The sequence below is a fragment of the Cygnus atratus genome, chromosome 1, assembly GCF_013377495.2.
Source record: "Cygnus atratus isolate AKBS03 ecotype Queensland, Australia chromosome 1, CAtr_DNAZoo_HiC_assembly, whole genome shotgun sequence".
Classification (NCBI taxonomy): Eukaryota; Metazoa; Chordata; class Aves; order Anseriformes; family Anatidae; genus Cygnus; species Cygnus atratus.
The window spans coordinates 201,389,816-201,415,344 of record NC_066362.1 but is presented as its reverse complement, the minus strand read 5'-3'; the positions used below and the strand labels follow the sequence as shown (position 1 = coordinate 201,415,344).

The window sequence follows — 25,529 nt, the reverse complement described above, 5'->3', positions numbered from 1 at the left end:
GTATTTTACTGTACACTCCCCCGTCTTAGAATGATTGAAATTTGCTTTGCTGTAACCAGAGAATAAGAACAAATTTTCATGTTTGCTTCTTAAAATAAACTTTGGAAATCAGTCATGTCATAAAATTTCTGGTTTTATATCTCTGTTACTAATTGACATAAAATCTTTTACAAAACCATTGTTTCTGCAATATTGAATTTTAGTTGTTACTCTTCAGCAAGCATTCAAGAATGCTTCCTCTATGACGAAATAGAAATGAATGACAAGAATAAAAAATCCATGTGAAACCATGTTGGAAAAATTCCTCTTACAACCCATAAGACCTCTAGGTAGATCTTCATAAGGAGCCAAAAAAAGGCTGATGGAAAGTATTAGAAGAAAATTGCTGAGCAGAGATATTTTCTGCACAAAGACTTTTTATTGGCACAAGGCATTAGTAGGTCTGAAGCTGCTCTTCAGAAACTTGGTGTGAAGCTGTCCAGCGCAGGGCAGAGAAGCAGTAAGCTCTTTGTGTTGTTCTGATGCTGTCTTGCTTCCAGTTTTCTCTTTGTTGTATTTAAGTTCTGCCAGAGGCTGCACAACCTCAGAAATGGGGTACCAGTGGGGGTCATGAAAGAATTAGATCTCAGCACTGTTCCTGCAGCCCATATCTTGGAGAAGGCTGCTCCTCCCCATGGCAGAGGAAAGATGGGGCACATTTGTCCATCTGTACTTGCCTTTCCACACGTTTTCACCTCCTCCACAGTCCTGTCTTCACATTTCATGACAGCTGGAGCTGGTGCCAGGCCCATCTGTTTTGACCTAAGCCCATATTATTGGGCTGCCCGTTTCATTCCCCTTGAGCCAAACACATTTTGTTCAGCATTTCTGCAAGGGACATTGGAAATACTGCTGTCATCAGCATCTAGTTCACACATGTGCTGAAGCAATCAAATGAAATTCAGTTGATAAAACAACATGTAGCCAGGAAAATTTAACTGTATAGTGTCTTGTTGCTCCAGGGTATCCCGAGGCTCTCTACAAAGACTTACATTAATTTAATAATAATGCCTGTTGTGTCCTGGTCACAAACGGAAGTAAAGGAAAACAAGTGAGTCCTCAGTTTTGATTTATGCCTCTGTAGCATTGTTGATTGTAGCAGGGAACTGGCATGCCTTAAGGAACCTTTTTTTTTCTTTAAAGTGATGAAACAGTTCTAGGAACTGTGGAAAACACTGTCAGGTCAAATTTGAGGCTTTTACGCACCTGAAATGAAGAAATATGTTCTCATAGCTTTCTTTTAAAATCCAGTGGAAATTTTCTTTCAAATTAAAAAAATAAATAAATAAAAATTTTGCATTTCATTGAGAAATACAGACTATAAATGTCTGAAATTTGTAAGCCTAATGGAATAGAGTTTCAAATGTGAGAATAAAGGTTTGGGGGTTGATCTATATCCTGATGGTCAAAAATATTGCTGCTTGTTGGCAGCTTATCAGTCAAAGAAATACTGGTGGAGTCATTTCTGCAGTTAACGAGCAATTAAAATACATGAATCTCATAGATTTTCAACCTGATAACTTTGTGAAGTTTATTTATGAGATAACACTGCTTCTTAGGTGGCCACAATGTTAGGAACAAGAATATCAATGAGTGTTTTCTGTGCCATTATAAGACTGTGCCATCCTGCTTAGGTAAGAGGAAAGTTGGAGAGTTGCTGACGTAAGGGTTAAAAAGTTTAAATTGGTCACAGATTAAATACAAGAGGGTGAAAATTTGCTAGCACAGATAGAATACCTAAGTTTACAGCTGCGAGTTAATTGCTTTTCTTCTAAGCTGTTCCAGCAGAAATTTGTGCTGAGTTTAACTTCATATGTGTGCTATTTTTATAGCTTGTTGTCTAATACCCTGAATCAAATGGTAGGAGATCTGCATGTATGTATAGGTAATTTCATAGTAGTTTGGCTATTCTTCTGAAAAGCACCTCAGGAACTGCATTCCAGTGGTTGAAAATAAAAATGTATAGTGTTGGCAATAGATTCAAAGAATTAGAAACAGAAAAATGTTCACACAGAGCTCTAGAAGAGCAGCGTTAAGCGTTAATACTCACCAAGATGTTACAGTCTCTGTATTTCACATCTTTATTTCTGGCTCACTCAAATTCAAGCCATTTAGTGGTGATTGACTTTGTGACTCACAGGCCATGTTTGGAAGGTTATAGGAACACAGGAACTGCCAAACAGGGTCAAATCCAAAGTCCATTTAATCTGATATTCCATCTGTGAGACCGGCAGTATGATGTGCGTTACTGGAAGATGTGGGAGATGCACCCCCTGAACAAACCTTGTACCAGTCTCTTACAGTGACTTTATATTTTGCTTGCCTATCACTTTATTTCTTATGTTTTTAGCTGTAAAGCTCAAACACATAAACATTTTAAATGATAGCAATGAACCTGATATGATTGACTGTCTCCTGAGTGAGATCTTTGCCATTATTCCGTCTGCTATCCCAGTCACTTACCTCCTTTTAACTCAAAAGGGCAGTTGCAAAGTAAGTCTGCTCTGATTAGCTTACAGTGAACGGTCTGAAGGCATGTAGGTATTTTAAATCCTTCTCCACTACTACTTTACAAAAGAAGTGTAACAAAGGTCCTTATGTAGCCCATTGTTTATGCAAAGGGGCGTTTTATATAGTAGTTTATACCCATGGTAATAAATGATAAATTACAAAGAATAGTGATAAAGGAGTAAGTTTTGTGTTGTTTATATTGTATTAGCTAACTAACATCTTCTCCAGCTTTATTTACTAGTGAACTAACTCAAAAGATTGCATAGGGGTGACCAAAATCCTTGGTTTCATTTGCAAATGTGAGGAAGCACCAGCAGTTAACTGGCAATCAGAGTTAAGAAAAAGATTTTAGAAAATATCTGGTCAAAACTGAGGAATGAAGATCAAGTTGACAGAGGTACTGTAATGTTCCCTGTGGAAAGCTGTGGGCCTGGGCAGGCAATCAGATGGTCACAAAGGTCTGCCAAGTCCATACTAATATGATTGTTGATCTCTGAGACTCTCTCATCATCACTGCTGTTGCACAAAAGGTGCTGAAACAGGTTGACGTGCACAAAGGTTTATCAGCAGGATCTATAGCTGATGTAGTGCATCAGCTCTAAGAGGGAAAGTTACTTTGGGAAGTAAATTAAAAAAAAAAAAGAGAGAGAGAGAGAAGAATCGGGACAACACTGCCAAACATCAAACAAGTTTCTAGCTCCAGAGACAGCCTTGAGAAAGGAGAGGAAGAGACCTTTACCCTGCCTGTGAGCCAGGCTGGGTGAAAGCCCATGTGGGCTCTGGTACAGCTCCATGGTGTTGGGCTGTGAGCAGCTCCTCGAGAAGCACAGGCATGTGAGCTGGCAGAGGCCCACTGTTTGGCTCTTGTCCCATCACCCCCCTTTACCTTTCTCCTCCAGCACTGCGGTGTTATTCCCTGTAGTACTTAAGACTGGTAGATTTGTTTTTAAATGTGAAAAATGATCTCGGCTTTTCTGCTTCCCTTGGGGCAGATTATTCTACACCCAAATTGATTTTACTGTCAAGGAGCTTTGCCCTTTCTTATTTTCACACTATTAATTTCAGTGTTGCTGCTTGAACAAATCCTTTGCCCCCTCTTTGTGTACAACCCTCAAGTACTTGCACATGACCTTGCCTGCCACATACTCAGGCTTTGTACATTGGCATTTCAATCCTGCCAACACCGATGTAATATAAATTAGCAGATGAGTACTCCCTTCTGAATGCAATTCGAACCTTGCACGAAGTTAAAAACATGTTTGCAGAATTGGAAATACTGTTTTTACATGCTTTCTTGAAAGCCTATTAGTCTTTCTCTTCCCCTGGTAGTTGGTGTTGTTTTCAACCTTTGTTTTGTTAGGAATTAAAATTGAGTTGCTGACTGATAAGTGGCATTAAATCAGTGTTAAGAAAGATTAGTAAAATTTCATATTTATGAATATTAAGCAGTACTACCCTTGCCTTTTAAAGCTAGAAAGCATGGAGTTTTTAATCAGGCTCACACTTTTTCATTTCAAATTTCCAAGATCTAACTCTTCCTGCAGCTTCTAAGAAAAGCTAAGCAAGTAGAGATATCTTCATCTGAGCTTCTTCTGTCACAAAGTTCCCCAAAGTCCCAAAGTTATCAAAACAGATCATGATGCAAAAATTCAGTAAGGAATGACTCCCAGCTCAGGAGTGAGGATTAGCATTGGTTGAATGAAATACCAAAATAAAACATTCCTGGTATATTTCAATGGCTTTTAGACTAGATAACTGCTTTTAGAGCTTTTAGAACATTAGAAGAAATATTTTTCCAATATATTGCACTCTCCTGAAAAACATAAAGAGGACAACCTCTATCAAGAGCACATCTGCACTAAATACAGTACAGGCTGGATCAGCTGTACTGGGAAAAATATAAGGAGGGAGCTCAAACAAACAATGTAATGGTTGACAATTGCAGCATGGTACACCCATCAAATTACTTATGCACTGTTCTTTGTGATGTTTACCACTACAGAGCAAATTCTGAAATATGATTGTTTGTTCAACTTTACATGAAAATTTCCTTTAAAACACACTGTGCTAATAGCTGATGAGTAACATTTGTAAGGCTGCTGCATCTAGAGAAAAGCATTTGGAATACAAAAATATTCTTGACACACACACAAAAAAAAAATACCAAGGGGAGTTCTTAAGAACAAAAAACACACAGTGTCTTAATGTCTGTCACAACTGAGGAAAGCTGTATTTGTAAGCCACATGTACAAAACTGGGGCCACCTGGGGATATTTGGTCAAGCAAGAATGCAGATCACAATTTTTTTCTGGATTCTTCAAAACACAGGTTTATAGCTAAGTAATGTCAAAATAAGAATTCAAGCCAGGAGGTTGGTGAAAGCTTCCCACCCCCCCCACCCCCCTTTTTTTTCTGTTAAAAAATATTTTTTCATCATAGTTAGTGTTGTGCAGAATGACCTGCCTGTTCAGTTGTCAAACAGCACTTGAAAATTTCATCTGCTTTTATATTGTAGGCACCTGTCTATACAAAGTGCTTGCTAATGCCAGTTCCTTGGTTAGTGGTAGGCTGTGTGAACCCATGGCAGTGAGTTATAAAAGCTGTCTATCATACAGTGCCTGAAAAAAACCTGTGCCTGAAATACCCAAGTTATTTGCCACTACAGAATTTTACAATGTTTACGCAAAGACATTGCAGCTTGCACAGGAATCCATTTTCAGGCACTTTTTCACTGACTTTCAGAAACTCTGCCTGCATAAATACTGTTGGATCAAGCCTAAGCTTGATATCACAATTTCAATTCCGGTTGCATGCAACTTCTACATCAGGCTGAGAGATAGCAGGCAAATACCTCTCTCAGTCATCTTCTTGCCATTTCACAGCTCTTCAGCAACGTAAGGAGACCCTGTGAAAACTGTCTCCAGAAAATGTTATTCGGTCTCAAAGTTTCCATTTTACAGAAATAAAACCTCTCAAAAATATACATCTCATTTTTATGGTTTAACCACCATTCCTCACAAGCATCTTCCTAAAAAAGAAAATATGTATCCACTGCTGATCTCTATTCTTCCCTCAACAAAACAAAATCTAGATTTAACACAGTGTGTTTGATAAAACCTTGGTTTTATTCTGTATGTCTCCCTATCATCTCTTTGCCACCCCCCCATATCTCTGTACTTTACAAATATATATCATGGTATCTGTAAGAACCATGTTGCTGGGTGTCTGCAGGATTTCATATCCTTGAAGTGGAGACTGCCCACCTGATTTTAATCACATTTATGTTGGATACAAAAACAAAATCCAGGCTCCTGGTTTAGGTTTCTTGCAAAAATCATGCACTTTATGTGCAATTAAATAAATGCTCAGTAAGCCTATTCAGTTAAAAGTAAAGATTAATTATTTCAATAAGTTTGCATTACCAGACACAAGTTACTCTTTTATAATATTTTACGTTTATTTAATTATTATTATTTTAAATATAATGTATATGACTACACTGTGGTAGTGTTTGTGGTAAATAACATGAATATACACATTGATTAATTTATAGAAGTATTGACACATGCATAAACATTTGCATGTGGATATTAATAAACTGAGTCAGCATTATTTTAAGAAAAAGGTTTTTTGGTATGGATATCAGCACATTTGGACATAATAGTCTCCTGCTATGAATTGCCAGATTTTGATTATCCAAATTGAAGGAACAATATCTCATTTAACAAGCTATCCAATATTTGAAATTGCAAAAGGAGAAAAAGTTCATGTAACAGTATAGTACAATTGTCTAACTTGGAATATTCTGTTAGATCATGCATAATCTTGAAAATATATATATATATATATATGTTCTTCCAATGCAAATGGATTTCTGAAGTTTTTGCTATAGACTGTTGGGGAAAAATTTGAAAGCTAATATTTATAAGTGGTTATTTATCATAGAATCTTTGTGAAACAGCATATTTATATATCCATTTGATAACATTCAATTTAATTCGAAAGTGAAATGGCATTTGATAATGAAGTGATTGTCACTTAAAAAAAAAACAACTTTTTGTTTTGTTTTATTTTGTTTTGTTTTGTTTTTGAGGTGCTATAGTGTGTATATATCTATATTTTTTTTTCCTTTTTAAGTGCAATGCCTATAGTATTACTATATCAAATTGAGATGAATCATGACAAACATCATTTTCACAACTTGGGAAATGTTAACATGCTACATTCCTTTCTTTGGAAAAATAAAAGAAACTATCACAGAAAACACATTATAATTTAATGATATCCTTAGGTCATTAAAGTGATATAATCTGCATGTCAGTCCTCTTTTCATCCGCAGATTGGTTTAATCCTACATACACATTTTTTACCTCTGGCTTTCTTTCATATTTGCTTTGTTTTGAAATTGCATGCTGTCTGGATTATTTGTGCATGACCTCCATATTAATTTCACATTGAATGTTTACATACTCAGAGATTTTCATTGATCATTTATTCTACATGTGCATTTTTTTTCCTTTGTTTTCAGTTACTGAACTTTAAATATGCTTGAAATGTAAAAGTGGCATGAAACTTTCGTGACACAAGTAGACAACAATTTTAACAGAGTTTTATTACCTACCTTCACATCTTTTAAAAGAATACACGTTTTAAACTACATTTTATGTTGTCCTTCCAAAATGTAATAAAATAAAATAACATAAAATAAGAAGAAGAAAAAAATCCGAAACCCTAAATCTGTTCCATTTCAGATCTGGAGACAAATACTGGTTATGTTTTTGTTCAAGCAATCCCAAACACATGAGATTGTTTCTTTAAATGGGCTGAGAAGGTCTCTGCTTTCTTGGAGGTGATACATGCAAGAACATGAGTCTGAGCTTTGCTTATATTCTGTATGGGAAACAGCACAGGACATTGTCTGACAGACAACACAGATCACTTCAGTTAAGCACTATCTATAGTTCAGTATAGGTTCCCTCTGGAAATGCCAGCTTCTGTCAGTTGACTACACAAGGACCTTAACTCCTCATTTAGTATCTGAAATAGGAGTTCCAAGTAGTTATATACTACTTTTACATCATAATGTGCCATGAACCCTTGCAACTGTCTATTAAGCCAAACTTTTTGTCATGTAAAAAGGACATTTTCCTCCATATTAATTCCCTATTTGAAGAAATAAAGTGATATGTGTTGCTCAATATGCAATGTAATAATGCTTATCAGAAGAATCCCAGCTCTAAATCACATAAAACTAAAAGCATTTCCAGAGGAACCTAATGAGTAAATATATACATAAAACAGAAAACAAAGTGATTTTTTTTAAATGTTTGCCAAAAAAAAAAAAGGCATTAAAACACACTTAAGAAGTTGCCAATTAAGAGAACAAATAAAGCACTATGAAATCATATATGATTGTAATAGTCACAGAGCTGCATTCACACACCTGCTAGAAGAAAATCAAATACTTCCTCTTTCCTCTTTGCAGCCTATTCTTTTTCAGCCAGTTCATTAATTCTGTGCACAGTCTGCTATGATTAAAGATGAGTGCCTTGATCTCAAAGCATGCTAAGCCATCTGTAGCCCTTTATGTGAGCAAGTCAAACACAATACCTCTCAAATAAGGAGCTGAAGTTTGTCATTTGAGACTCTGTAATTAAATCGATTCAGTCTCCAGGGGCTTTGCCTTCAACCTGCAGGCCTCACCGCAACCATTCACCACTAGTGATTCTTCCCATCCGCTTGGTTTGGACTGATTTGAGTCACTACAGTTCTCTCCACTTTTACAAACTAGTTGTTTTGTCAGCATGAGTGTGACAACAATTAGACGTCCCTGTTTTTGCCCCATGCCTTTTCTCCTTCACAGTCATTCAATGACAAGCGTAAAAAGAACTTCATCTTTTCACGAAAATTCCCATTCTACAAGAGCAAGGAGCAGAGTGAGCAGGAAACAAGTGATCCAGAACGTAAGTAACCTCTTGGAGACGATGTCACATGCAGCACAAAAAATGGGTGACACGCATGATACCAGTATCCCACGCATCTAGGCAAATACATGTTGTAGGCAGGCAGGCGAGGTATTACTACTGTGACCAATGTGTGACTGCAATTTGGATCCAGCTGGTCCTTCCTTCCTCGGAAAAATAATTTTCAGAAGAATGAAACAGTGACCTTAACATTTGGAATAATATTTCTTCGCTTTCTTAAAAATATGTGGCTTTTTTTAAAATCATTGTGGCACCTGTGAAAACCCGAACTTGGCTCTGATTAAATATTTCCAGATCAGAACTGGCTCAAAATTATGCAAATGTGATTTCTTTTAGAATACTGAACTAAACTGTTACTTTTTAAAAGTTCTGCGCGAATCTCTATTGTGCCTCTGACATTCTCCAAGTTGATTGCCATGGACAGCTTCACCAAAAGTTTAAAAACTAAATGAAGCATCTGCACTAATAACTTAAAGAAGTAAATTGGATCTTGGAATGTGTACGTCCCCAAGCAGTTACTGCTTGCTTAAATTGTATGTGTAGAGAACCAGCATTATTAAAAATCTATGCTGGTTCCAAGCCCAGAGAATTCACTTTTTTTCTTAATAATTCTCTCCTCCTAATTTTTTCTAGCGAGGATTTTTTCTGGGAGTTTATTGGGTTTTTCCTTCTTCGTCACAGCTAAAAAAGACACATGTAATGGTCACTGCCTCTTTCATTGGCTGCATTCCCATAGAATATGGGCTTAACGTTGTTTCAGAAAGAAAAAGCAGGGATCCAGATTGCTCAGTCAACATGGTCAGTCATGGTAGTATCCATTTCAATTCCACTGACTTCTTCCTTCCTCTTCTGCGGCTGTTCTTCCTTTCTCATTGCTCTCTCTGGGGACTTCCGTGCAGGACATCCCCGGATTAGGTGACGACGGTTATGGAACAAAGACTCTGAGTAAGTTCCCAGGAATGGTCACTGTAAATCCTTTTTTGTTTTGTTTTGTTTTGGCTTCTGTTCCTTCTCTGAGGACCCTCCACTCCTAGCATGCAAAAGATAGAGTTTTATTTGTTACCCAGCTGTGAATGCTTAAAAAATGTTTCAATTGTTTTGTTCTGCATGACAATATTAAATAACATACGGTGTATCAAGCAGACACTTTAACTTCTCCTGTAGTAACACCTTTTGTTTCTGACAGTATGTTATTGTTCTCATCTTGGCAGTTCCGTAAAGTAGCATACCTAGAACTTGTTTTGCTGCCTAAAATGTACTTCTCAGCAACAATCCCTCCCTCTCCATCCAAAGGGAAAGCTAAACATTTTAATTTGATCACATCCTGAGGAGATCAATAGAAAATTATTTTATGCTGTTGCTTCTGCATTTTCAGCTTCTTGCATGGGAGTGTTTGTTACTTTGCTGGATTTTAGATTAGCATTTGTTATGAATGGAAGAAGTCATTTGCAGGCTAGAGAAGACCATGCCTTCTCCAAAGCTAATTTTGAACCCATTTCACCATTAGCAACCTATTCTCTGTCATGCAACCTTAATCAATTTCTTTTTCTGATGCAGTAATCCTGTCTCAAGACTTGGCATTGCAGAATGTGTAACATGTCAGATAATTGTTAAGAAACAATTTTGCTTCCTTGAAAGTTAGACCAGAAAAATAGTACAGAGTGAAATATTTGCAGCTGATTTCTATATAAATAGCTACATTACATGCTGTATCCAGACCTAAATAATTTAAACAAAATGGCACTTGCATATGTTTGGCTGCTTCTTCCTTCAGTTCTTATTCTTTTTCTTAAGTGCCAAGTAATTGAAGCAAAATGTATGTGAATGTTGACACTGCATCACCTACTGTTTTGTATTTGCTTTTTAATTACAGGAATGCGCATCCATGCACACAGTTTTACAGATTATTCAGTTCATGGTTGATTTTTTTATGGAACATTTTAATGGTTTCTGTTTAAGCCATAAAGTATATCACCATTTAAAGATGAAAGCTCCTTCTCTTGTATGAAGAACAGTTCTACAAGACCAATTTTCTCAGTGATAGACAGCAAATGTCACTGACACCTGAATTTTAACCATTCTGTTTCTTCAAGGAAAGTGCTATAGTAGTTCACTAGGAACAAAGGGAGAACCTTCCCTGCCTAAAAAGAAGTAGAATATTTCTGATTTGCTAAACCCTCCTGAATATCTGTGTCCTTAGAAAGATGAATCTTCATAACATCCAGACACCTGAAAGGAGATAACTAAATTCTGCAAATTGCTAGGGGAAAAGTAGCACAGAGGTATTATATAGGCTCTACTTTCTCTATTAATATTACACCTACCTTTCAATTACTGACATGCCTCTAGACATTCTAGCCCCATCCAATTTTCACTGATATTAAACTAAGATATACTTTTTAATGACAGTTATTACTAGGAAGGATATTTGTTCGTGTTTAATAAAAATTTTCAGGGCCCTGTATAGCATAATGGTTTGAGGCAGTCCCTGTTAATTTGCTATGAAATGTCCGAAAGTCAATACATGGTTTTGTTTAAAATGTGAGTCTAATGTTTTGAAGCTTCTTAGTAAGACAAAGACCAAAGTTTTCAATTATTACTTTTATCAGATATCATCTATTCTCGTTTCAGCTGCTCCTCAGGCTCTGTCAGTCCCATGCTATGAACCCCAGCCATTAGATGTGTATGTGGGGGAATGCAGCAGCTTGCAGAGAAGGGATGGTCTTGGCACAGTTCCTATACTCATCCTCCATGTGTGGTCTACTTTGGGTTCACCCCAGTGGATTCTTGACTTTTATGGGTTACCATCTTTCACTGGGAACATTTAGAGGCAGTTGAAGGCTGTGGGTCACCCAGAGGCTAATCTGCCCAGTGGATAAATGCCAAATACTGGATTAATTTTGGCTCCTGGTGTTTGTCAGGAGGTGACTTATTTGTACCCATTGACCATTTAACCACCCGTGTCTCATTCTTATTAACCCAGGGCAGCTCCCCCCTATATAGCCATTATAGCATTCGTTTCTAAATGCCCTTTCAACTTGAAAACTTTCAACTGTCAAATGATGGTTCATCTGCAAAGTTATCAGCATTTCTATCAGAGGTGCTATTAAAACCACTGTTTAATGTGATTCTGCAGACCTCCTGGAGACCATAAAGCATGATCTGACTGATGATAATCAGCCTGCTGACTGAGCAACCACTGGGAACAACCACTTCATATGCTATAGACTGCACCTTTCTTTAAATAATGTAATAATAGAAAAAGGACACCAGACTTATCAAATCACTAGTATATCCCACTGTGATAATTTTTATGTCCCTATTCACCCATGCAGACTAGTCTGGTAAAGATTTTTATACTTTAGCTAAGTATAAAATCCTGAGGCTGTCTGAAGAAAAAAAAAATTTTTTTTTTTTTTTTTTTTTTTTAGTTTGCGACAGGTTAAGATAGACAGTTGCAGTATTGGACACCAAAACCACTTTCATATCACTTTGTTAACTCCTTGGGATAGTGCAAAGTGATGAATGCTGGAGACAGATCTCTAGGTTTAGAAGAATAATATGAACAGGCACTCACGTTTCATGAAATTAGCTGAGTCATCCAGTGAGATGTGACTGGATCATACCGTACTTTGAAATTAAGTTATAAGAGATATCACTGTCTCATCAAGAAATGACATGGCTTTGCCATGATGCATATCACTAGATAACACACAGTCTCTTTCTGAAATTCCACTAGAGAGAAAGCTTTCATTTTAACTGTGTAAATTATCTAAGATTTTCAGGTGATGTCACTGTATAGTTTTTATTTCCTCTCTGCACAACTACCTTTGCATGACTGTGGCAGTTCTTTTGAGTTTCTGCGGCTCTATGGTGCTTGGTTATGTTCTTTAATTTGCTGTACTGTTCTTGCAGAACATGTTTCTTCTAATGCCAGCGATAGTGAAAGTAGCTACAGTAAGTTACTGCTTTCATTAGAGTCCTTTTACTTTGCATTGCTTGTTCTGTTTGTTTCTTTTATTTTGTTTCTGTTCCTGCTTTTTTTTTTTAATGTTAAAAAAAAAGTTGAAGCAAATGGCTTGAAATTCTAATTTACAACTACATTTGAGTACAAAGCTATAAAAGAAAACTGGCAAGAAAAAAGAGGGGGGTTGCTACTTGGGATGTATTCTGGAATATAAAACCAAACCTGGCCTTGGGTAGTCTGTGACAATCAGGATTATTTGGTATAGCGACGGGAAGTTTACTTCAGTAGGCAGGAGGACAGTTTCTTGATGACCTTTTAAGAGTAAAATTGCTCCATAGCTGCAGTCAAAACTGCAAAAGATACTCCTTGCAAGGTCACAATTTTTACTCACTTTTCAGAATACCTGTATGTGCAACTAATAAATGGCCCCCAGAACTCTTCTGAGCCTATCATTTTGGCAGGATACGTTTCCTAATATGTATTGAAGTATGAAAGTATGAGGTATGAAAGTATGAAATATACGTATTTCCTAATATGTATTGAAGTCTTCAAAGACGGTAAGATAGACCTTCACCCCTTAAGTACTGCCGCTGAGTGACATTGATTCCCTGTAAGTGATGGTCCCAACCCTGCAAAGTGATCTGATTAGGATTACAGACTACATGTGATCATATAACCTAAAGATAGATTGTAAATTGGGGATAATTATTAGTAATACTCAAAAAATTAACCATTGTAAATATTTATCTGGAAGTGCTGAAAAGTAAAAAAAATAAAAAATAATAATAATAATAAAAATCAATGGAGTAGGTTAATGGAAATATAATAAAAGGTAATTAAAGAGAGAAAAGAGAAACGGCTTACTAAATCAGACAGCTGTTTAATTCTCTCAAGCCATTTGCTTAGCTTAAGTTTTCCACCAGTCACTCAGCACTTGTGCTAAGTACCCGCATACATTCAGGTAATCATTGGTATCATACCTCGTACTTACTAGTCTTGGTACAGTGCATAGCAGTCAAGCTTTATTAATAAATACTGGTTTGTTTCAGCAAAACAGCTAATCTTATGCAATTCAGAAATGGTAAATTAGTTTGCATTCTCTTGTATTGCAAAGGTTTTATTGGAAAGCAATTGCCAGAGTCACAAGATAACAGTAGGCACTTTTGAACTGCTGAGGACCAATTCTGAACCATTTTATCTTTTCTCTGTCCTCTACTGGGGAGGTAGGGAGGACTTTATGTTTGAAATATAAGATGCTCCTTCACCAGACTGACTTTACAATCATGACAGAATCAATAGCTTAAATTTTCAAAAGCTTCCTGAAGTCTCTTCCAAGTGTGTTTGTTTCAGAGTGAGAATGTAAAAGCCCAGATAAGAATCTAGTCTGGTGGCCAAACACACCCCATGCCTGATGAACTCTCCCAAACAAGTGACTTCAGATGGGCACCCAAGTACAGCTCAACATATGGGACAGGTTCACAAAACCTACTTCCCAAACTGCATCGTAACAGGTAGCCTGTTCTTTGTTGGCTGTGCAATAGCTTGAAATAAAGTGTATGTTCTGAGGTGCAAGAACAGGGATAGAATCATAGAATCACAGAATTTTTGGGGTTGGAAGGGCCCTTAAAGCCCATTCCATCCCATTCCAACCATCCTGCCATGGACAGGGACACCTCCCACTAGACCAGGTTGCTCAAAGCCCCATCCAGCCTGGCCTTGAACACCACCAGGATGGGGCATCCACAGATTCTCTGGGCAGCCTGTGCCAGTGCCTCACCACCCTCTGAGTGAAGAATGTTCTCATTATATCTAATCTAAACCTACCTTCTTATAGTTTAAAGCCTTTCCCCTCTGTCGTATCACTGCACCCCCTGACAAAGAGTCCCTCCCCAGCTTTCCTGTAGATACTGGAAGGCTGCTGTAAGGTCTCCCCAGAGCCTTCTCTTCTCCAGGCTAAACAAGCCGAACTCCCTCAGCTTGTATTCATAGGAAAGGTTCTCCAGCCCCTTGATCATTTTTGTGGCCCTCCTCTGGACTCGCTCTAATACTTCCATGTCCTTCCTGTGCTGGGGACCCCAGAGCTGAATGCAGATAGAAGATGTTTAGGGTAGTCAGTCGGGACATAGATGCTTGGAAGGAAAAGCACTGCCCACAGCAGGCATCTCCTTCAAGGTTGATTTCCATCTGGGCAAGCTCCTGTCTCACCCCAGCAGTATCCAGCAGCATATTGGCTGGAGCTGGCCAGATATTACTGGTGTATCCAAAAACTGCTGCCTGGTGGAGGAGATGCAGAGAGGAGTTTCTTCTCTGCCTGGGGGAGAGCTATGACATTTAGCAGCAGAGGAAGCCAGTCTTAGGTTAAGCCAAGTAAAAGTGGCTTTAAATCCAGGAGCTGCTGCCCAAAGGGCCAATTTCATTTGCTAATGATTCATTGGTGTGTGTTGACATGACATTTGAAGGCATGACCTCAGGCAGCCAGCAACTTTGGACACCAGCTTTTTGAAATGACTGTTTCAGATGGCCACAATGGCATGTCAACTCTAGCCTGACCCTGTGTTCAATTAATACATGACCACGGAATATGAACATGTCTCCTGTAGGGACTTACAGCCCTCCTGAGTCCATCTGGCTACTCAGAATCTCCAGGCTACTCTGTGTCAGCAGTACATCCCATCACACAACTCATTGCAGTAAATCCTCTCTCCTATGAAGGCTGAGAAAGCTGGGGATGTTCAGCCTGAAGAAGAGAAGGCTCCAGGGTGGCCTCATTGCAGCTTTTCAATACTTAAAGGTGGCTTATAAAAAAGATGGAGTGCGACTTTTTTACTCAGGCAGATAATGATAGGACAAGGGGGAAGATGACAGAATCAGAAGAATCAGAAGACGGAGAGCAAGAGAAGGGTGGCCACAGAGAGCAGCTGACAAACTGTGAGGGTATGGAGATAAGAATGATGGAAGCAGTTTTCATATTTCACTGCAGATCTAACTTTGTGTGGACACAGAGGACACTGCATGGTAGAAGCCTATCCATACCCCTCCCAGTAGTTATCAGAACTAGTCTGTGAACATTGCCTTCTAATTTATTTACTTTTACAAAAGGAAAATAATGGGTGCTCAGGGTAAAGCTCATTCCTGATGGAATAAGACAACATGCAGCTATTTCTGCTCTTCTTTTCTGCGTCTGGGTATCTGGAAACAATGCCAAACCTCAGCTGCTGCTACAGAACCAAGCTTATTTTAATTCCGTTTTGGGGCAGACATTACAAAGCTGTTCTTCAGTGTGATTTAGTGCCGTTTTGAGGAGAATTTGACAGTTCAAGGTGAAGGACTACAGGTGATTTTACCAGGACACCATGTACGTTGACCTGCAAACTCATTTAGCCCTAAGTCTGTGCACTGGTGAAAAAGGATGCAAAGCTGAAAATTCTTGTCAAGCAAATATAATACTGCTGTAGAGCTCAATGGTTTTGCATGGGGCTGTGACCCTAGTACAGTGCCCTATATTTTTCTCTTCTGTTTCATGAGGAAACAATCAGGAAGAACAAGGGGTTGCCTTCCCATTGATTTCTGAACTGGGGGATAACAGCAATTCACACGTTGCTAGTACAAAGAAAAGTAGGTGGATAGGAAATGGCTGGCAAGTGACACATGTACACCTGTAGACATTCATATTTGTCCCTATAAAAACAGTCCATCTGGAGTCTAAAGTAAAGTGTTCCACATTATCTCTAGTGGGTCTCTGGCAATTGCTTTAACATGTTTCTCTAACTTTTGCTTTTCATGATGAGCATCTAGTGAAAAGTAGCTAGTGTTGAAACCTTTATTACTTCATCGTTCCTAGAACCATTCCGAATCAGGGGTACAGCTACACAAAGTGATGCTGAACATTTCTGAGAGCTGTCCAGGCTGTGTCCTGTACAGTGATTAATAGACGGGTTACAAATTGACTGGGCTTTTTCTGAGACATATCCTGATGCATTCTTATTTATTGAGTAAATATCCCGATCAACATTTGAGTATTCGGCTGAAGTATTCCATTGCTCATGTTTTGGGTTTGGAGATTAAAAAATAAAATAATATATTTCTTATTTCAAAATATTAATCTAATTGAAAAATCTCTTATGTGGTCTCAAGAGAAAATCCTTGGACCACTCCTTAGGAACAAGGCTGTTGCAGATAGTAAACCTGATTTCTTCTGTCAGTGCTCTCAGCACTGGATTTGAAATGAGTAAAAGAGCTGGAATCAACAGTAGGATTCCCTTTACCAGTATGGGTCCCTAAAACACAGCCATCACCCTCTCAGTTTCTTGCACTAGATTCAGTCTGAGGTCAATGGAGACACAGAAGGATTTTCACAGAACAATTTGTTTTGTCCTTAAGCAGATAGCTAAAACAAACCAGCTAAGTGTTTTCCTAAACATGTCCATGCCTCCCTCTTGACTCCACAGGAGCTGAGCAGCGGTCACCATTGTGCTTGTCTTGCAAGGAGGGGAGATGGCAGCCTCTCCAAATCCCAGTAGATAATCTTCTTTATCTCAACAGATAACCTTCAGACCCACCAACTTTAGGGGGAACCACAAACATACTTGATAGCAGAACTTGGCCCTTTCTGAAAGATTAAAAAGCATTTTTGAGCCAGGAACAAATTCTGGCCTGATCTAAAAGGGGCTAAGCTGCCACACAGCTGCTACTATATCACATGGGTCATGTTAATATGAGGACTATAACCAAGTTAGTTGATTTGCACCTGCTATCAGCAGAAAAATCAAGTTTGCAGAGTTGCATATGAAAGCCTGGTCTACCAGAAAGTTTTCCTTCTTAAGTATAAATGAAGCCAACTTTGACTTATTCCCAAACCGGCTAATTAAACAATGATTGACAGCTTATTCTCAACTGTATAACTTAAAATGTTCTAATTTTCCATTTCAAATCAAGCTTGTAAAAACATATTTTTTACTGTGGACTCATCAGTTTTTATTTTTCAAGACATTATTTTCATAATGGCTATGAATTTTAAGTCTCTCCACCGCATATATGTGATAATGCTTTCATGCATAGTTCGGTAAAGGTTTTTACAGCTGTCATCAAAATTACACAAGCATTACCACATCTGTTTAGCCTAATTGCATAATTGGTTGTGATTGCACCAATTACTTAGAGAGGCAATACATGACTAAAAGTTAAAAATAAGAAAAAGTTGGAAACAAAAATTTTTACCCTCTGTACTTGCTCAGCAATTCATTCTTGTCATGAGATTTGAAGACTCAGAACAAGGTTTAAAGGAGTCCTGATTATTATGTTAGGCCACTGATTAATTAGAGCACTTGCATTTGCTATTTCTTTCCCCATGGGCTTGTATATTATTCAGGCATACTTAAATTTGTACAAGTATTGAAGTTTCATTGTATGGCTTCACAAGCTATATTGATCTTAAACACATAGTGCTGATAGACCACTTTTCAGTCATAAGTTCATTCTCAGACTTCTGATGATATTTTTGTACATTAGATTTCCAGTCTTTCATAGCTATCAACGTATCTGGAAAGGCCGTACATTTACTTAGGTAAATAGAGATCCAGAGAAGGGATTGGGAGTCAAAAAGAGTTTATGAGATTGACTTTCCAATACAGACTGTGCAGATGAAAGAAAACAAGATTTTTTTGATTTATATTTTAGCTGTCTTCAGAAGCACTACTCATTTTTTTTAATTATTATTATTTACTGCCCTAGATATCTTTACGGATTTTTTCATTCACTACCATTAGTAGGATGCCAAAAATCATGGATTCCCACCACATAAGATACATGATGAGGATGAGCATTTGGTTACATGGTGGCTGCACCTGGCAGCTCACAACAGCTCTCCTGCCCTGTTACACACACACTGGGTGCAGTTACACCAGCACTGTGAAAGTACTGGATGCTCTGGCAAGGCAGTAGAAAATGGTGCCTTTTTATGTGTTACGTGAAAAATGCCTAAAATGTCACAGGTCTACACTGAAACTGTAGTTTCCAATCTTTCACAGACTCTGCCATCTAGCCAGAAAGGGAAAATAAAGACAACTCTTTACATCCATTTCAGGGTTACTGTCTGAAACAACATAAGATCCTTTAATGGGAAAAAATGAATCCTTATGAAACTCTTCTGACCTCCTAGACTTCTCTGCTCAGTTTTTAGAGGGTACAAGTTATAGCAAACTCCAGGTTATTCTTCTCTTCCCAAGCATGAGAACTCACCAACAGGCAAACCAAGAACAAAGGGAGCTGAAGCCATAGCAAACCTGAAAAAGAGAAAGACCTGCAGTTATTTTACTTATGGTATATTAGATTAAAGAAAGCTTCCTTTTCATTTCCTCTCTTTCCTTATCTTCTTTTTCTTCTCTTTTTGACTTCATGGAATTTTACTGAAGAACAAGAGATTATGCCAAAGCCTTACAGACAGGGTTTTGTTTTTTTTTTTCCTTTGGTTTGTCTGTTAAATTTCACGACAATTTTCCAGATCAATACAGCAAACCTGTGCTAATTAAGCCATTAATGTAGGTGGTAAATGAGTCTTAGTCAAATGATAAATAAGAGCCTGTGTCCTGCTGAATTTCATGCTGTGTCACACCTCAAAGCCATCACAAGGTTATGGCAATCTGATTATTGATTGACTCTAGAACTCTTCATTATACCTAATACTTTATGAACTACTTCAAAACTGTGCAGTACTGACTGAGAAGAGATCATTAAAGACTACCATCTGGTATTGTTAACATGCATATCAGCCCCTAAAGACTGACAGGATTTGGTCTGGACAGTGCTTGAAAGTGCTTGATTTTATTCACATAGAAACTTAAGCTTCCTGAGCCCTTTTTCTGGAAAAGTGAATTAGTGGAAATGGCGCAGACTTCCACCATGCTCACACCCTGTGTAAGTCTGAAGCTCAGTGCTGAAGAGCCTTTCCTCAGGAAGATGTAAGTCCTTGTGCATCACAGTCAGCCTCAAAGTTTCTCCTTGCTTGCTTCAACCCTTTCCATTGACTTAAGCTACAACACAATTTGAGTGGGCTGGAGTTGTTTCATTGCCTTCGGTCTGGCCAAGACTTCTATGAAATGCCAGGCTTGTTTGTCTCCATAGCCCGTACCTTACTGATAGTGTGGATGCAGTGACGGCTTTAATATGTGGACATGCCTTCCAGAGACTGAGCAAAACAGAAGGTAAAATCTGTGCTGGCTTACTTGTGCTGGTTATAAGTCTTTGCTGAAGCAAAATATTAGACCACAGAGAAATTTTTAAACAGTGTCAGAGTTCTTGGCAATTTTCCTTTAGTCCTTGTCACCATCACTCACATGGGATTCATCTGTTTAAAAGCAGATATCTGCAGCTGACCTTGCTGTTTAAATGCCTTTATGGGATAAAGGAGACAGATACACTCATGACTTTTTCCCTCATCACAAAGTAGACATCTAAAAGAGGTCAGATGACTCAAGTCTTAGTATAAGCACTTGCCTATTTGCAAGCACCCATTGACTCTAACAGGTACCTAGAGACTAGCTCAGACATAAGCACTTGCGATACAAGTTTCTGAAATTAGCTGAAATGAATCCCCCCCCACACCCCCGCAGATCTGTACACTATCGAAACAAGTATTGTCAAGTTTAAGACTGTATTTGTGCAGACAGTCTCCCTTCCACATGTTTAGTATGTGATGGCTTCATCTGAGGCTGTTGAAAGCATAGCTTTGGCTCCTGGGAGCTGGAGGACATGCAGTATAAAAGCATCCTTGTCCAGCCTGTTGAGGGAATTATTTCATCCCCAGGGAAATGGGGCATCCTGAGTTCTGTATCGCCCCCAAAATTCCCAGAGAAACTTAACAGAAAATAAATCTGATGCATGAAACGTAGTGCAGTAATAATTCTAGGTTTTTAACTTTGCAAAGAACTGAAATTAAGTGATTACAGTATCAAATATTCACTAAGAAATAATCCATTATCCACACTCTCATATGTTATGTTGCCTTTACCTCAAAAACTGTCTCATCTTTACCTTTTATTAAAAATGGTGCTTTTTTCTCAGCTGCTTCAGTACCATTGTTAGCTTGGAGTTGGCCCTGTCTGTTCTTGCTCTCTCCTAACACACCAGTAATTTTTAATTTGCTTTGTCTGTCCTCCTTAATTAAATTCTTTTTACTCGGAAGGTTTTCTGACATGTTTCTTACTGCTGTCTAGGTAATATATCATGAAAAAATATCTCTGAGAATATTAGATTTAAGGGGAAAGTTGAGGGGGCTAAAGGGGTCAGTAAGACTAAACCACCAAAATTTGTGTACCTACTTGGGAGGTAGGCATTGCATTCTATAGAAGTCCTGTTAATATAGTTAAGGAGCCTCAAGAGTGACTTAGATATCAGTCAGACTACCTCAGGGTGAACTGTACCTCCCTCTAAATCCTACCTATATCATTCATCAGGAATCATGTAGCACTCTTCCCCTCTATATGCACACTTTGGTTTGTCAGGAGTCCATCAGAATAATGTCATACAGACTCACATGTGTGCAAGCAGATGACATGAGGGCAATCCTATTTTGTAGAAGCACAGGTGCCCATAATGACACCCTTTCTTCCATAGTATCTAAATCTGTTACAAAATCCCAGCTGTGAATCTTCTCAAAGATGAACCCTAAACTGAGGAAAAATAAAATCATGATTTTAAATGTGATAAGCCTAAGTCATTTATAACCTGCCAGAGCCCTTATGTGGTACCAGGCGTGTGACAATGACCCCAAAAGAAAGATGTGCAGGAATTTTTCATGCAGTAGATTGAAGAATCTTCCCTCCTCTCCTCTCTCACTTTTGTAGAGGAAGGGACAGTGGTGCAGCAGGGCTGTACAACTGCACCCAAGTCCTGAACCATATAGTTTCACTCATGTCTTGTGTCAAAGTCCTCTGCTTTGCTTCCCAAAATGTCACAGTGAGGAAACACTCTCCTAGCAGCAGTGGAGGCAGTTTAAGGGCATAAAATATTACGCTTTTGTGATAGTTGTCTTCAGGTAAAGGATAAGGGTCAGAGAACAGTTCATAGCTGGATAACAGGCTGTGAATAAACTAAACTATGGAGTTTACACACAGAAGGATGATCAGCCAAAATGTACTTTTTCTGCGGGTAAAATGTTCAATTTAGGTAACCCATGGGTACGTCCTGCAGCAGCGTGTTAGGGTCTTAAGTGGACAAGCAAAATAATTGTATCTGAAGTTTCTGCACTATCCATGTAAACAGCCTTGCTATCAAGTCAATGCATGAGGTCTTATTGTCTATGCTATTCTGGATCATTGAAAAAGCCCAGTTTCAGTGAAGAGAATTGAAATATATGGTAGGGGAGGGAGGGGAAGGGAGAAAAAGTGATCTCAGCAGCCTGAAGTTTTGAGGGCCTTTGGAATGGTTCAGGTGAGCACAGTTCCAGAGAGAAGTGTTGAACCCAATCTGCCTGTGTGAAGCATTTTATCAAGCTTCAGTTTAGGAAGCGTTGCATGTCAGCTTCAATCTCTTCTCTTTCTTCTCTCATCAGGAGGCCAAGAAGACTGCATCCTTTCTTATGAACCTGTCACAAGACAGGAAAGTAAGTTTCACCTGCTTTTCTATCACTGTTTTACATTTTCTTACATTTTTCATTTTACGTGTTGGGGACAGCAGAGTAGTAAGCCCTGCTGTGGCAGCCCCGGATTCTCCATGGCACCTTCTTGTCCACTCAGGCCATCGCATGCGTAAGAAATGACATAAGAGTGTCCCTTGCTATCTAAATCTCCTCGCTATATATACCTGCTTCCTGACAATCCCAGGACTCCCCCCAGTATGCTCCCATGGCCTTTACTAATGGTGTTTGAATACATCTGCATGCACCATCACCGAGCTCTGAGCCCTGCCAAACGAGTAGTACTGGTTCCATTTTCCTTAGCCACGTCAATAAAAAAATGATCCCTCAATAAAAGCTAGACCTAAGATTTCACTTCAGACATAAAGGCAGCAACTCTGCTTAGTACAACTTTGGGAACATTTGCTGTTATTGCCACTAACATCATCAAAATGCACCTTTCTTTTTTTTTGCCAGTTAATTACACCAGGCCAGTTATTATTCTGGGCCCTATGAAAGATCGGATCAACGATGATTTGATATCTGAATTCCCTGATAAGTTTGGGTCATGCGTACCACGTAAGTATGATTTTATTCTTCGTTCTGCAGCAGAGTCAGTTATATCCCTTGATGCCATGCATTGACTGAATTGCGGTGAAAGCAGCGTCTGCGAACTTCATGTAGCTGAGTTTCTCAAAAGCCATTTTTCCATCAGAGGAAGAAGGTCAAAGGAACAAACACAAAAAGATTGTGGAGGTCTGTGTTTGAGGTTTATGTGGTAAGGTTTGATAGTGGGGGGGCTGCAGGATGCCCTCTTTGAGAAGAGTCCAGATGCTTCCCCATGTCCCCCTTTAAACAGGGGGCCTTTTAACCACAAACTCAGTTTACTAATCAATTAGTCTTTTATTTCTTAAACAAGATAAAATGTTGACATACTGGTAAAATGTAAAATATTTCAACTCAGTTAAACATCATCCACCAACAAAATTATGAAGTAGCCTGCCTCCTCTGAAAGCAATACTAGCCCCTGAATTAAGTGGTGTTTATATCTTGGATCACTAGAGGTTGTTGAGTGTTTATTGCAGTGTCTGATTGCAGTCTTACTTCATTTAAAGATGTTGTCTCTGCAAATACAACAGCTTAAAATGGCTAGAGATGAAAGCAGAATCAGCCTTATAATTAAGGCTAAATTAAATTGATGAGATTGCCATTTATTTTTGTCACCACAGTAGGATTAGTTTCACAATATGAAATGTGTTTTGCATTTGAGTGTGTTTGTGATCGTGATGAAAAAAGTGGAATTCTAGCAAATGCTTATTATACATTATCCTGTGATTATTATTGGTTAGAGGTAGACATGAGAAGGTGTCACTACAAAATGACAGCTTTGTTGTCATAACTCCATTAAAAACAAAATGTAGTAGCCAAAGATACTCCCAGACGGGGAGCACCTCTACTTTACAGCATTGTCAACTGAGTAAATCTTAATCACTGCATTTTTGCATGACATGGTTTTATAGACTTCTTGATCCTTTCTTTTTTTGTTTCATGCAGATACCACACGGCCAAAGCGTGACTATGAAGTGGATGGGAGAGATTATCATTTTGTCATTTCAAGAGAACAAATGGAAAAGGATATCCAAGAGCACAAATTTATAGAAGCCGGGCAGTACAATGATAATTTATATGGGACTAGTGTCCAGTCTGTGAGATTTGTGGCAGAAAGGGTAGGTTGGCACCAGCTTTACTGCCCATGCAACATGATCTGGTGTGTGGCCACACTGTATCTCAGACATGCTTCTTCTGCCAAAAATATAAATTATATGAAAAATAGCATCCTAATATTTACAGGATTTATGATGACTCCACTTGTAGAGTCTCTAACTTTGAATGATAACATTCTTGGCACAGTTGGTACCTAGATATAGTGCCACGGATTCAGCAATTTAACACAGTACCTCAAGTATGCCCCAGAACAGCCTTCCCTCTTCCCTCTATAAGACAGGTAAATCAACTTATCTCACTTTCACAGAGGCAAAGAATGAAGCCCAGAGAGATTAAATGACTTGCCTCAGGTGACACAGGAAGTCTTTGACACAAACAAGAATTGAATTAACCAGTACAGAACATAGATATCATATTATTATTATGAACTGATTTTCCTCATCTCTGAGGAAAATCCATCACCACCCCCAGTAAAAATAAAAAAAAAATATTTGTTCCCATATCTTCAAGTGTAGATTTTATATTAGGACTATATCAAAGGCAAGAGTGCAGAGGAGCAGAGTATGTGCCCTGGGGTCCCCGTTCCCTGGTGCGTCAGCCATGGCCCCATTCCAGGGCACTGCCTCACAGAATCGCTTCCTTCTTTTGACTTATCTTCAGAAAACTCTGCAGAAATAAACACATCCTCATCTGTTTCCAACAGGGCAAGCACTGTATACTCGATGTGTCAGGAAATGCTATCAAACGACTACAAGTTGCACAACTCTATCCCATCGCTATCTTCATTAAGCCTAAATCATGGGAGCCTCTGATGTAAGTATAAACTCCTCCAAGCTCCTCCAAGTGATTTTTTTTTTTTCCGGCTGTAGTCTCAAGTGGCACATCACAGGTCTGGAGTCTGTGTCTTGCCTGTCCTCTAAAATCAGTAATAACATGAGGATGTGAGAACAGTGAAGACTTGCTCTCCATGCATACCATCTGCTGTACCCCAGAGTCTCAAGGAATGAGCCAAAGCTGCCTTTGAACCTTTCCCAGTTGGACATGTGGGCTTAGGTGCTGGACCATGAAGGACTCCCCACCAGTGCTCGGTGTACTTGTTCCAACCTGGCAGCAGGTTCACCAAGGACTTGTGTGTCACAGCTTGTCCCATCCAGCCTTGGGTGTTCTTGGGGTGTAGTCACAGTGCACACGGGTGAACCAAAGGGTAAACCTGTGTCAGACTCACAGTGTATGCTTCTTCACCAGCCCTTCATTTGCTTGAAGAGCAAGAGGATAAGCAAGGACCTGCATGACCGGAGAGGGGCAAACAATCCTTCCAAGAAGGAAAAGAGAAGGCACCAATTTCATGCTGTCTCTAGGCAGACTAATTTCAGTACTCAGGAAAATCTTGGGATTAAGGGAATAGTTAAGCAGCTCAAGTATATAACTGGAAGGATGAAAAAGGTTATGAGGCAACCAATGTCAAGAGCGTCAAGAGCAAGTCAAATCAACCTTATTTTCTTATGTCAGGAGATGGGTATCAATAATTGTATCTTGATTTTTATTCTGGCTCTTGACACATGTCCATGGGACATTCTCAGTAGCAGCTTAAGGAAATATTGTCCAGAGGGAATCATTAGAGCATGTGCACAACCACACTCAGATGGTCATTGAAAATGGCAGTGGGAGGATAACAGATATCCTGAAAGTGTAT

At 38.8% G+C, this 25,529-nt stretch overlaps 1 protein-coding gene across 5 annotated transcripts in view; it reads left to right on the top strand.

The window, feature by feature from the left end:
- Positions 1-25,529, top strand: part of DLG2 (discs large MAGUK scaffold protein 2) — a 1,033,555-nt gene that overhangs the window by 999,418 nt on the left and 8,608 nt on the right. For 4 of the 5 annotated variants that reach the window (XM_035560441.2, XM_035560439.2, XM_050713151.1 and 1 more), the window contains 5 exons: positions 8,414-8,513; positions 22,049-22,099; positions 22,589-22,690; positions 23,666-23,838; positions 24,540-24,649. In XM_035560441.2, coding sequence (XP_035416334.1) covers positions 8,414-8,513; positions 22,049-22,099; positions 22,589-22,690; positions 23,666-23,838; positions 24,540-24,649 — 536 coding nt within the window. Of the gene's footprint in view, positions 1-8,413; positions 8,514-12,449; positions 12,492-22,048; positions 22,100-22,588; positions 22,691-23,665; positions 23,839-24,539; positions 24,650-25,529 lie in introns of all 5 variants that reach the window. The other variant, XM_050713155.1, reaches the window with a different exon arrangement.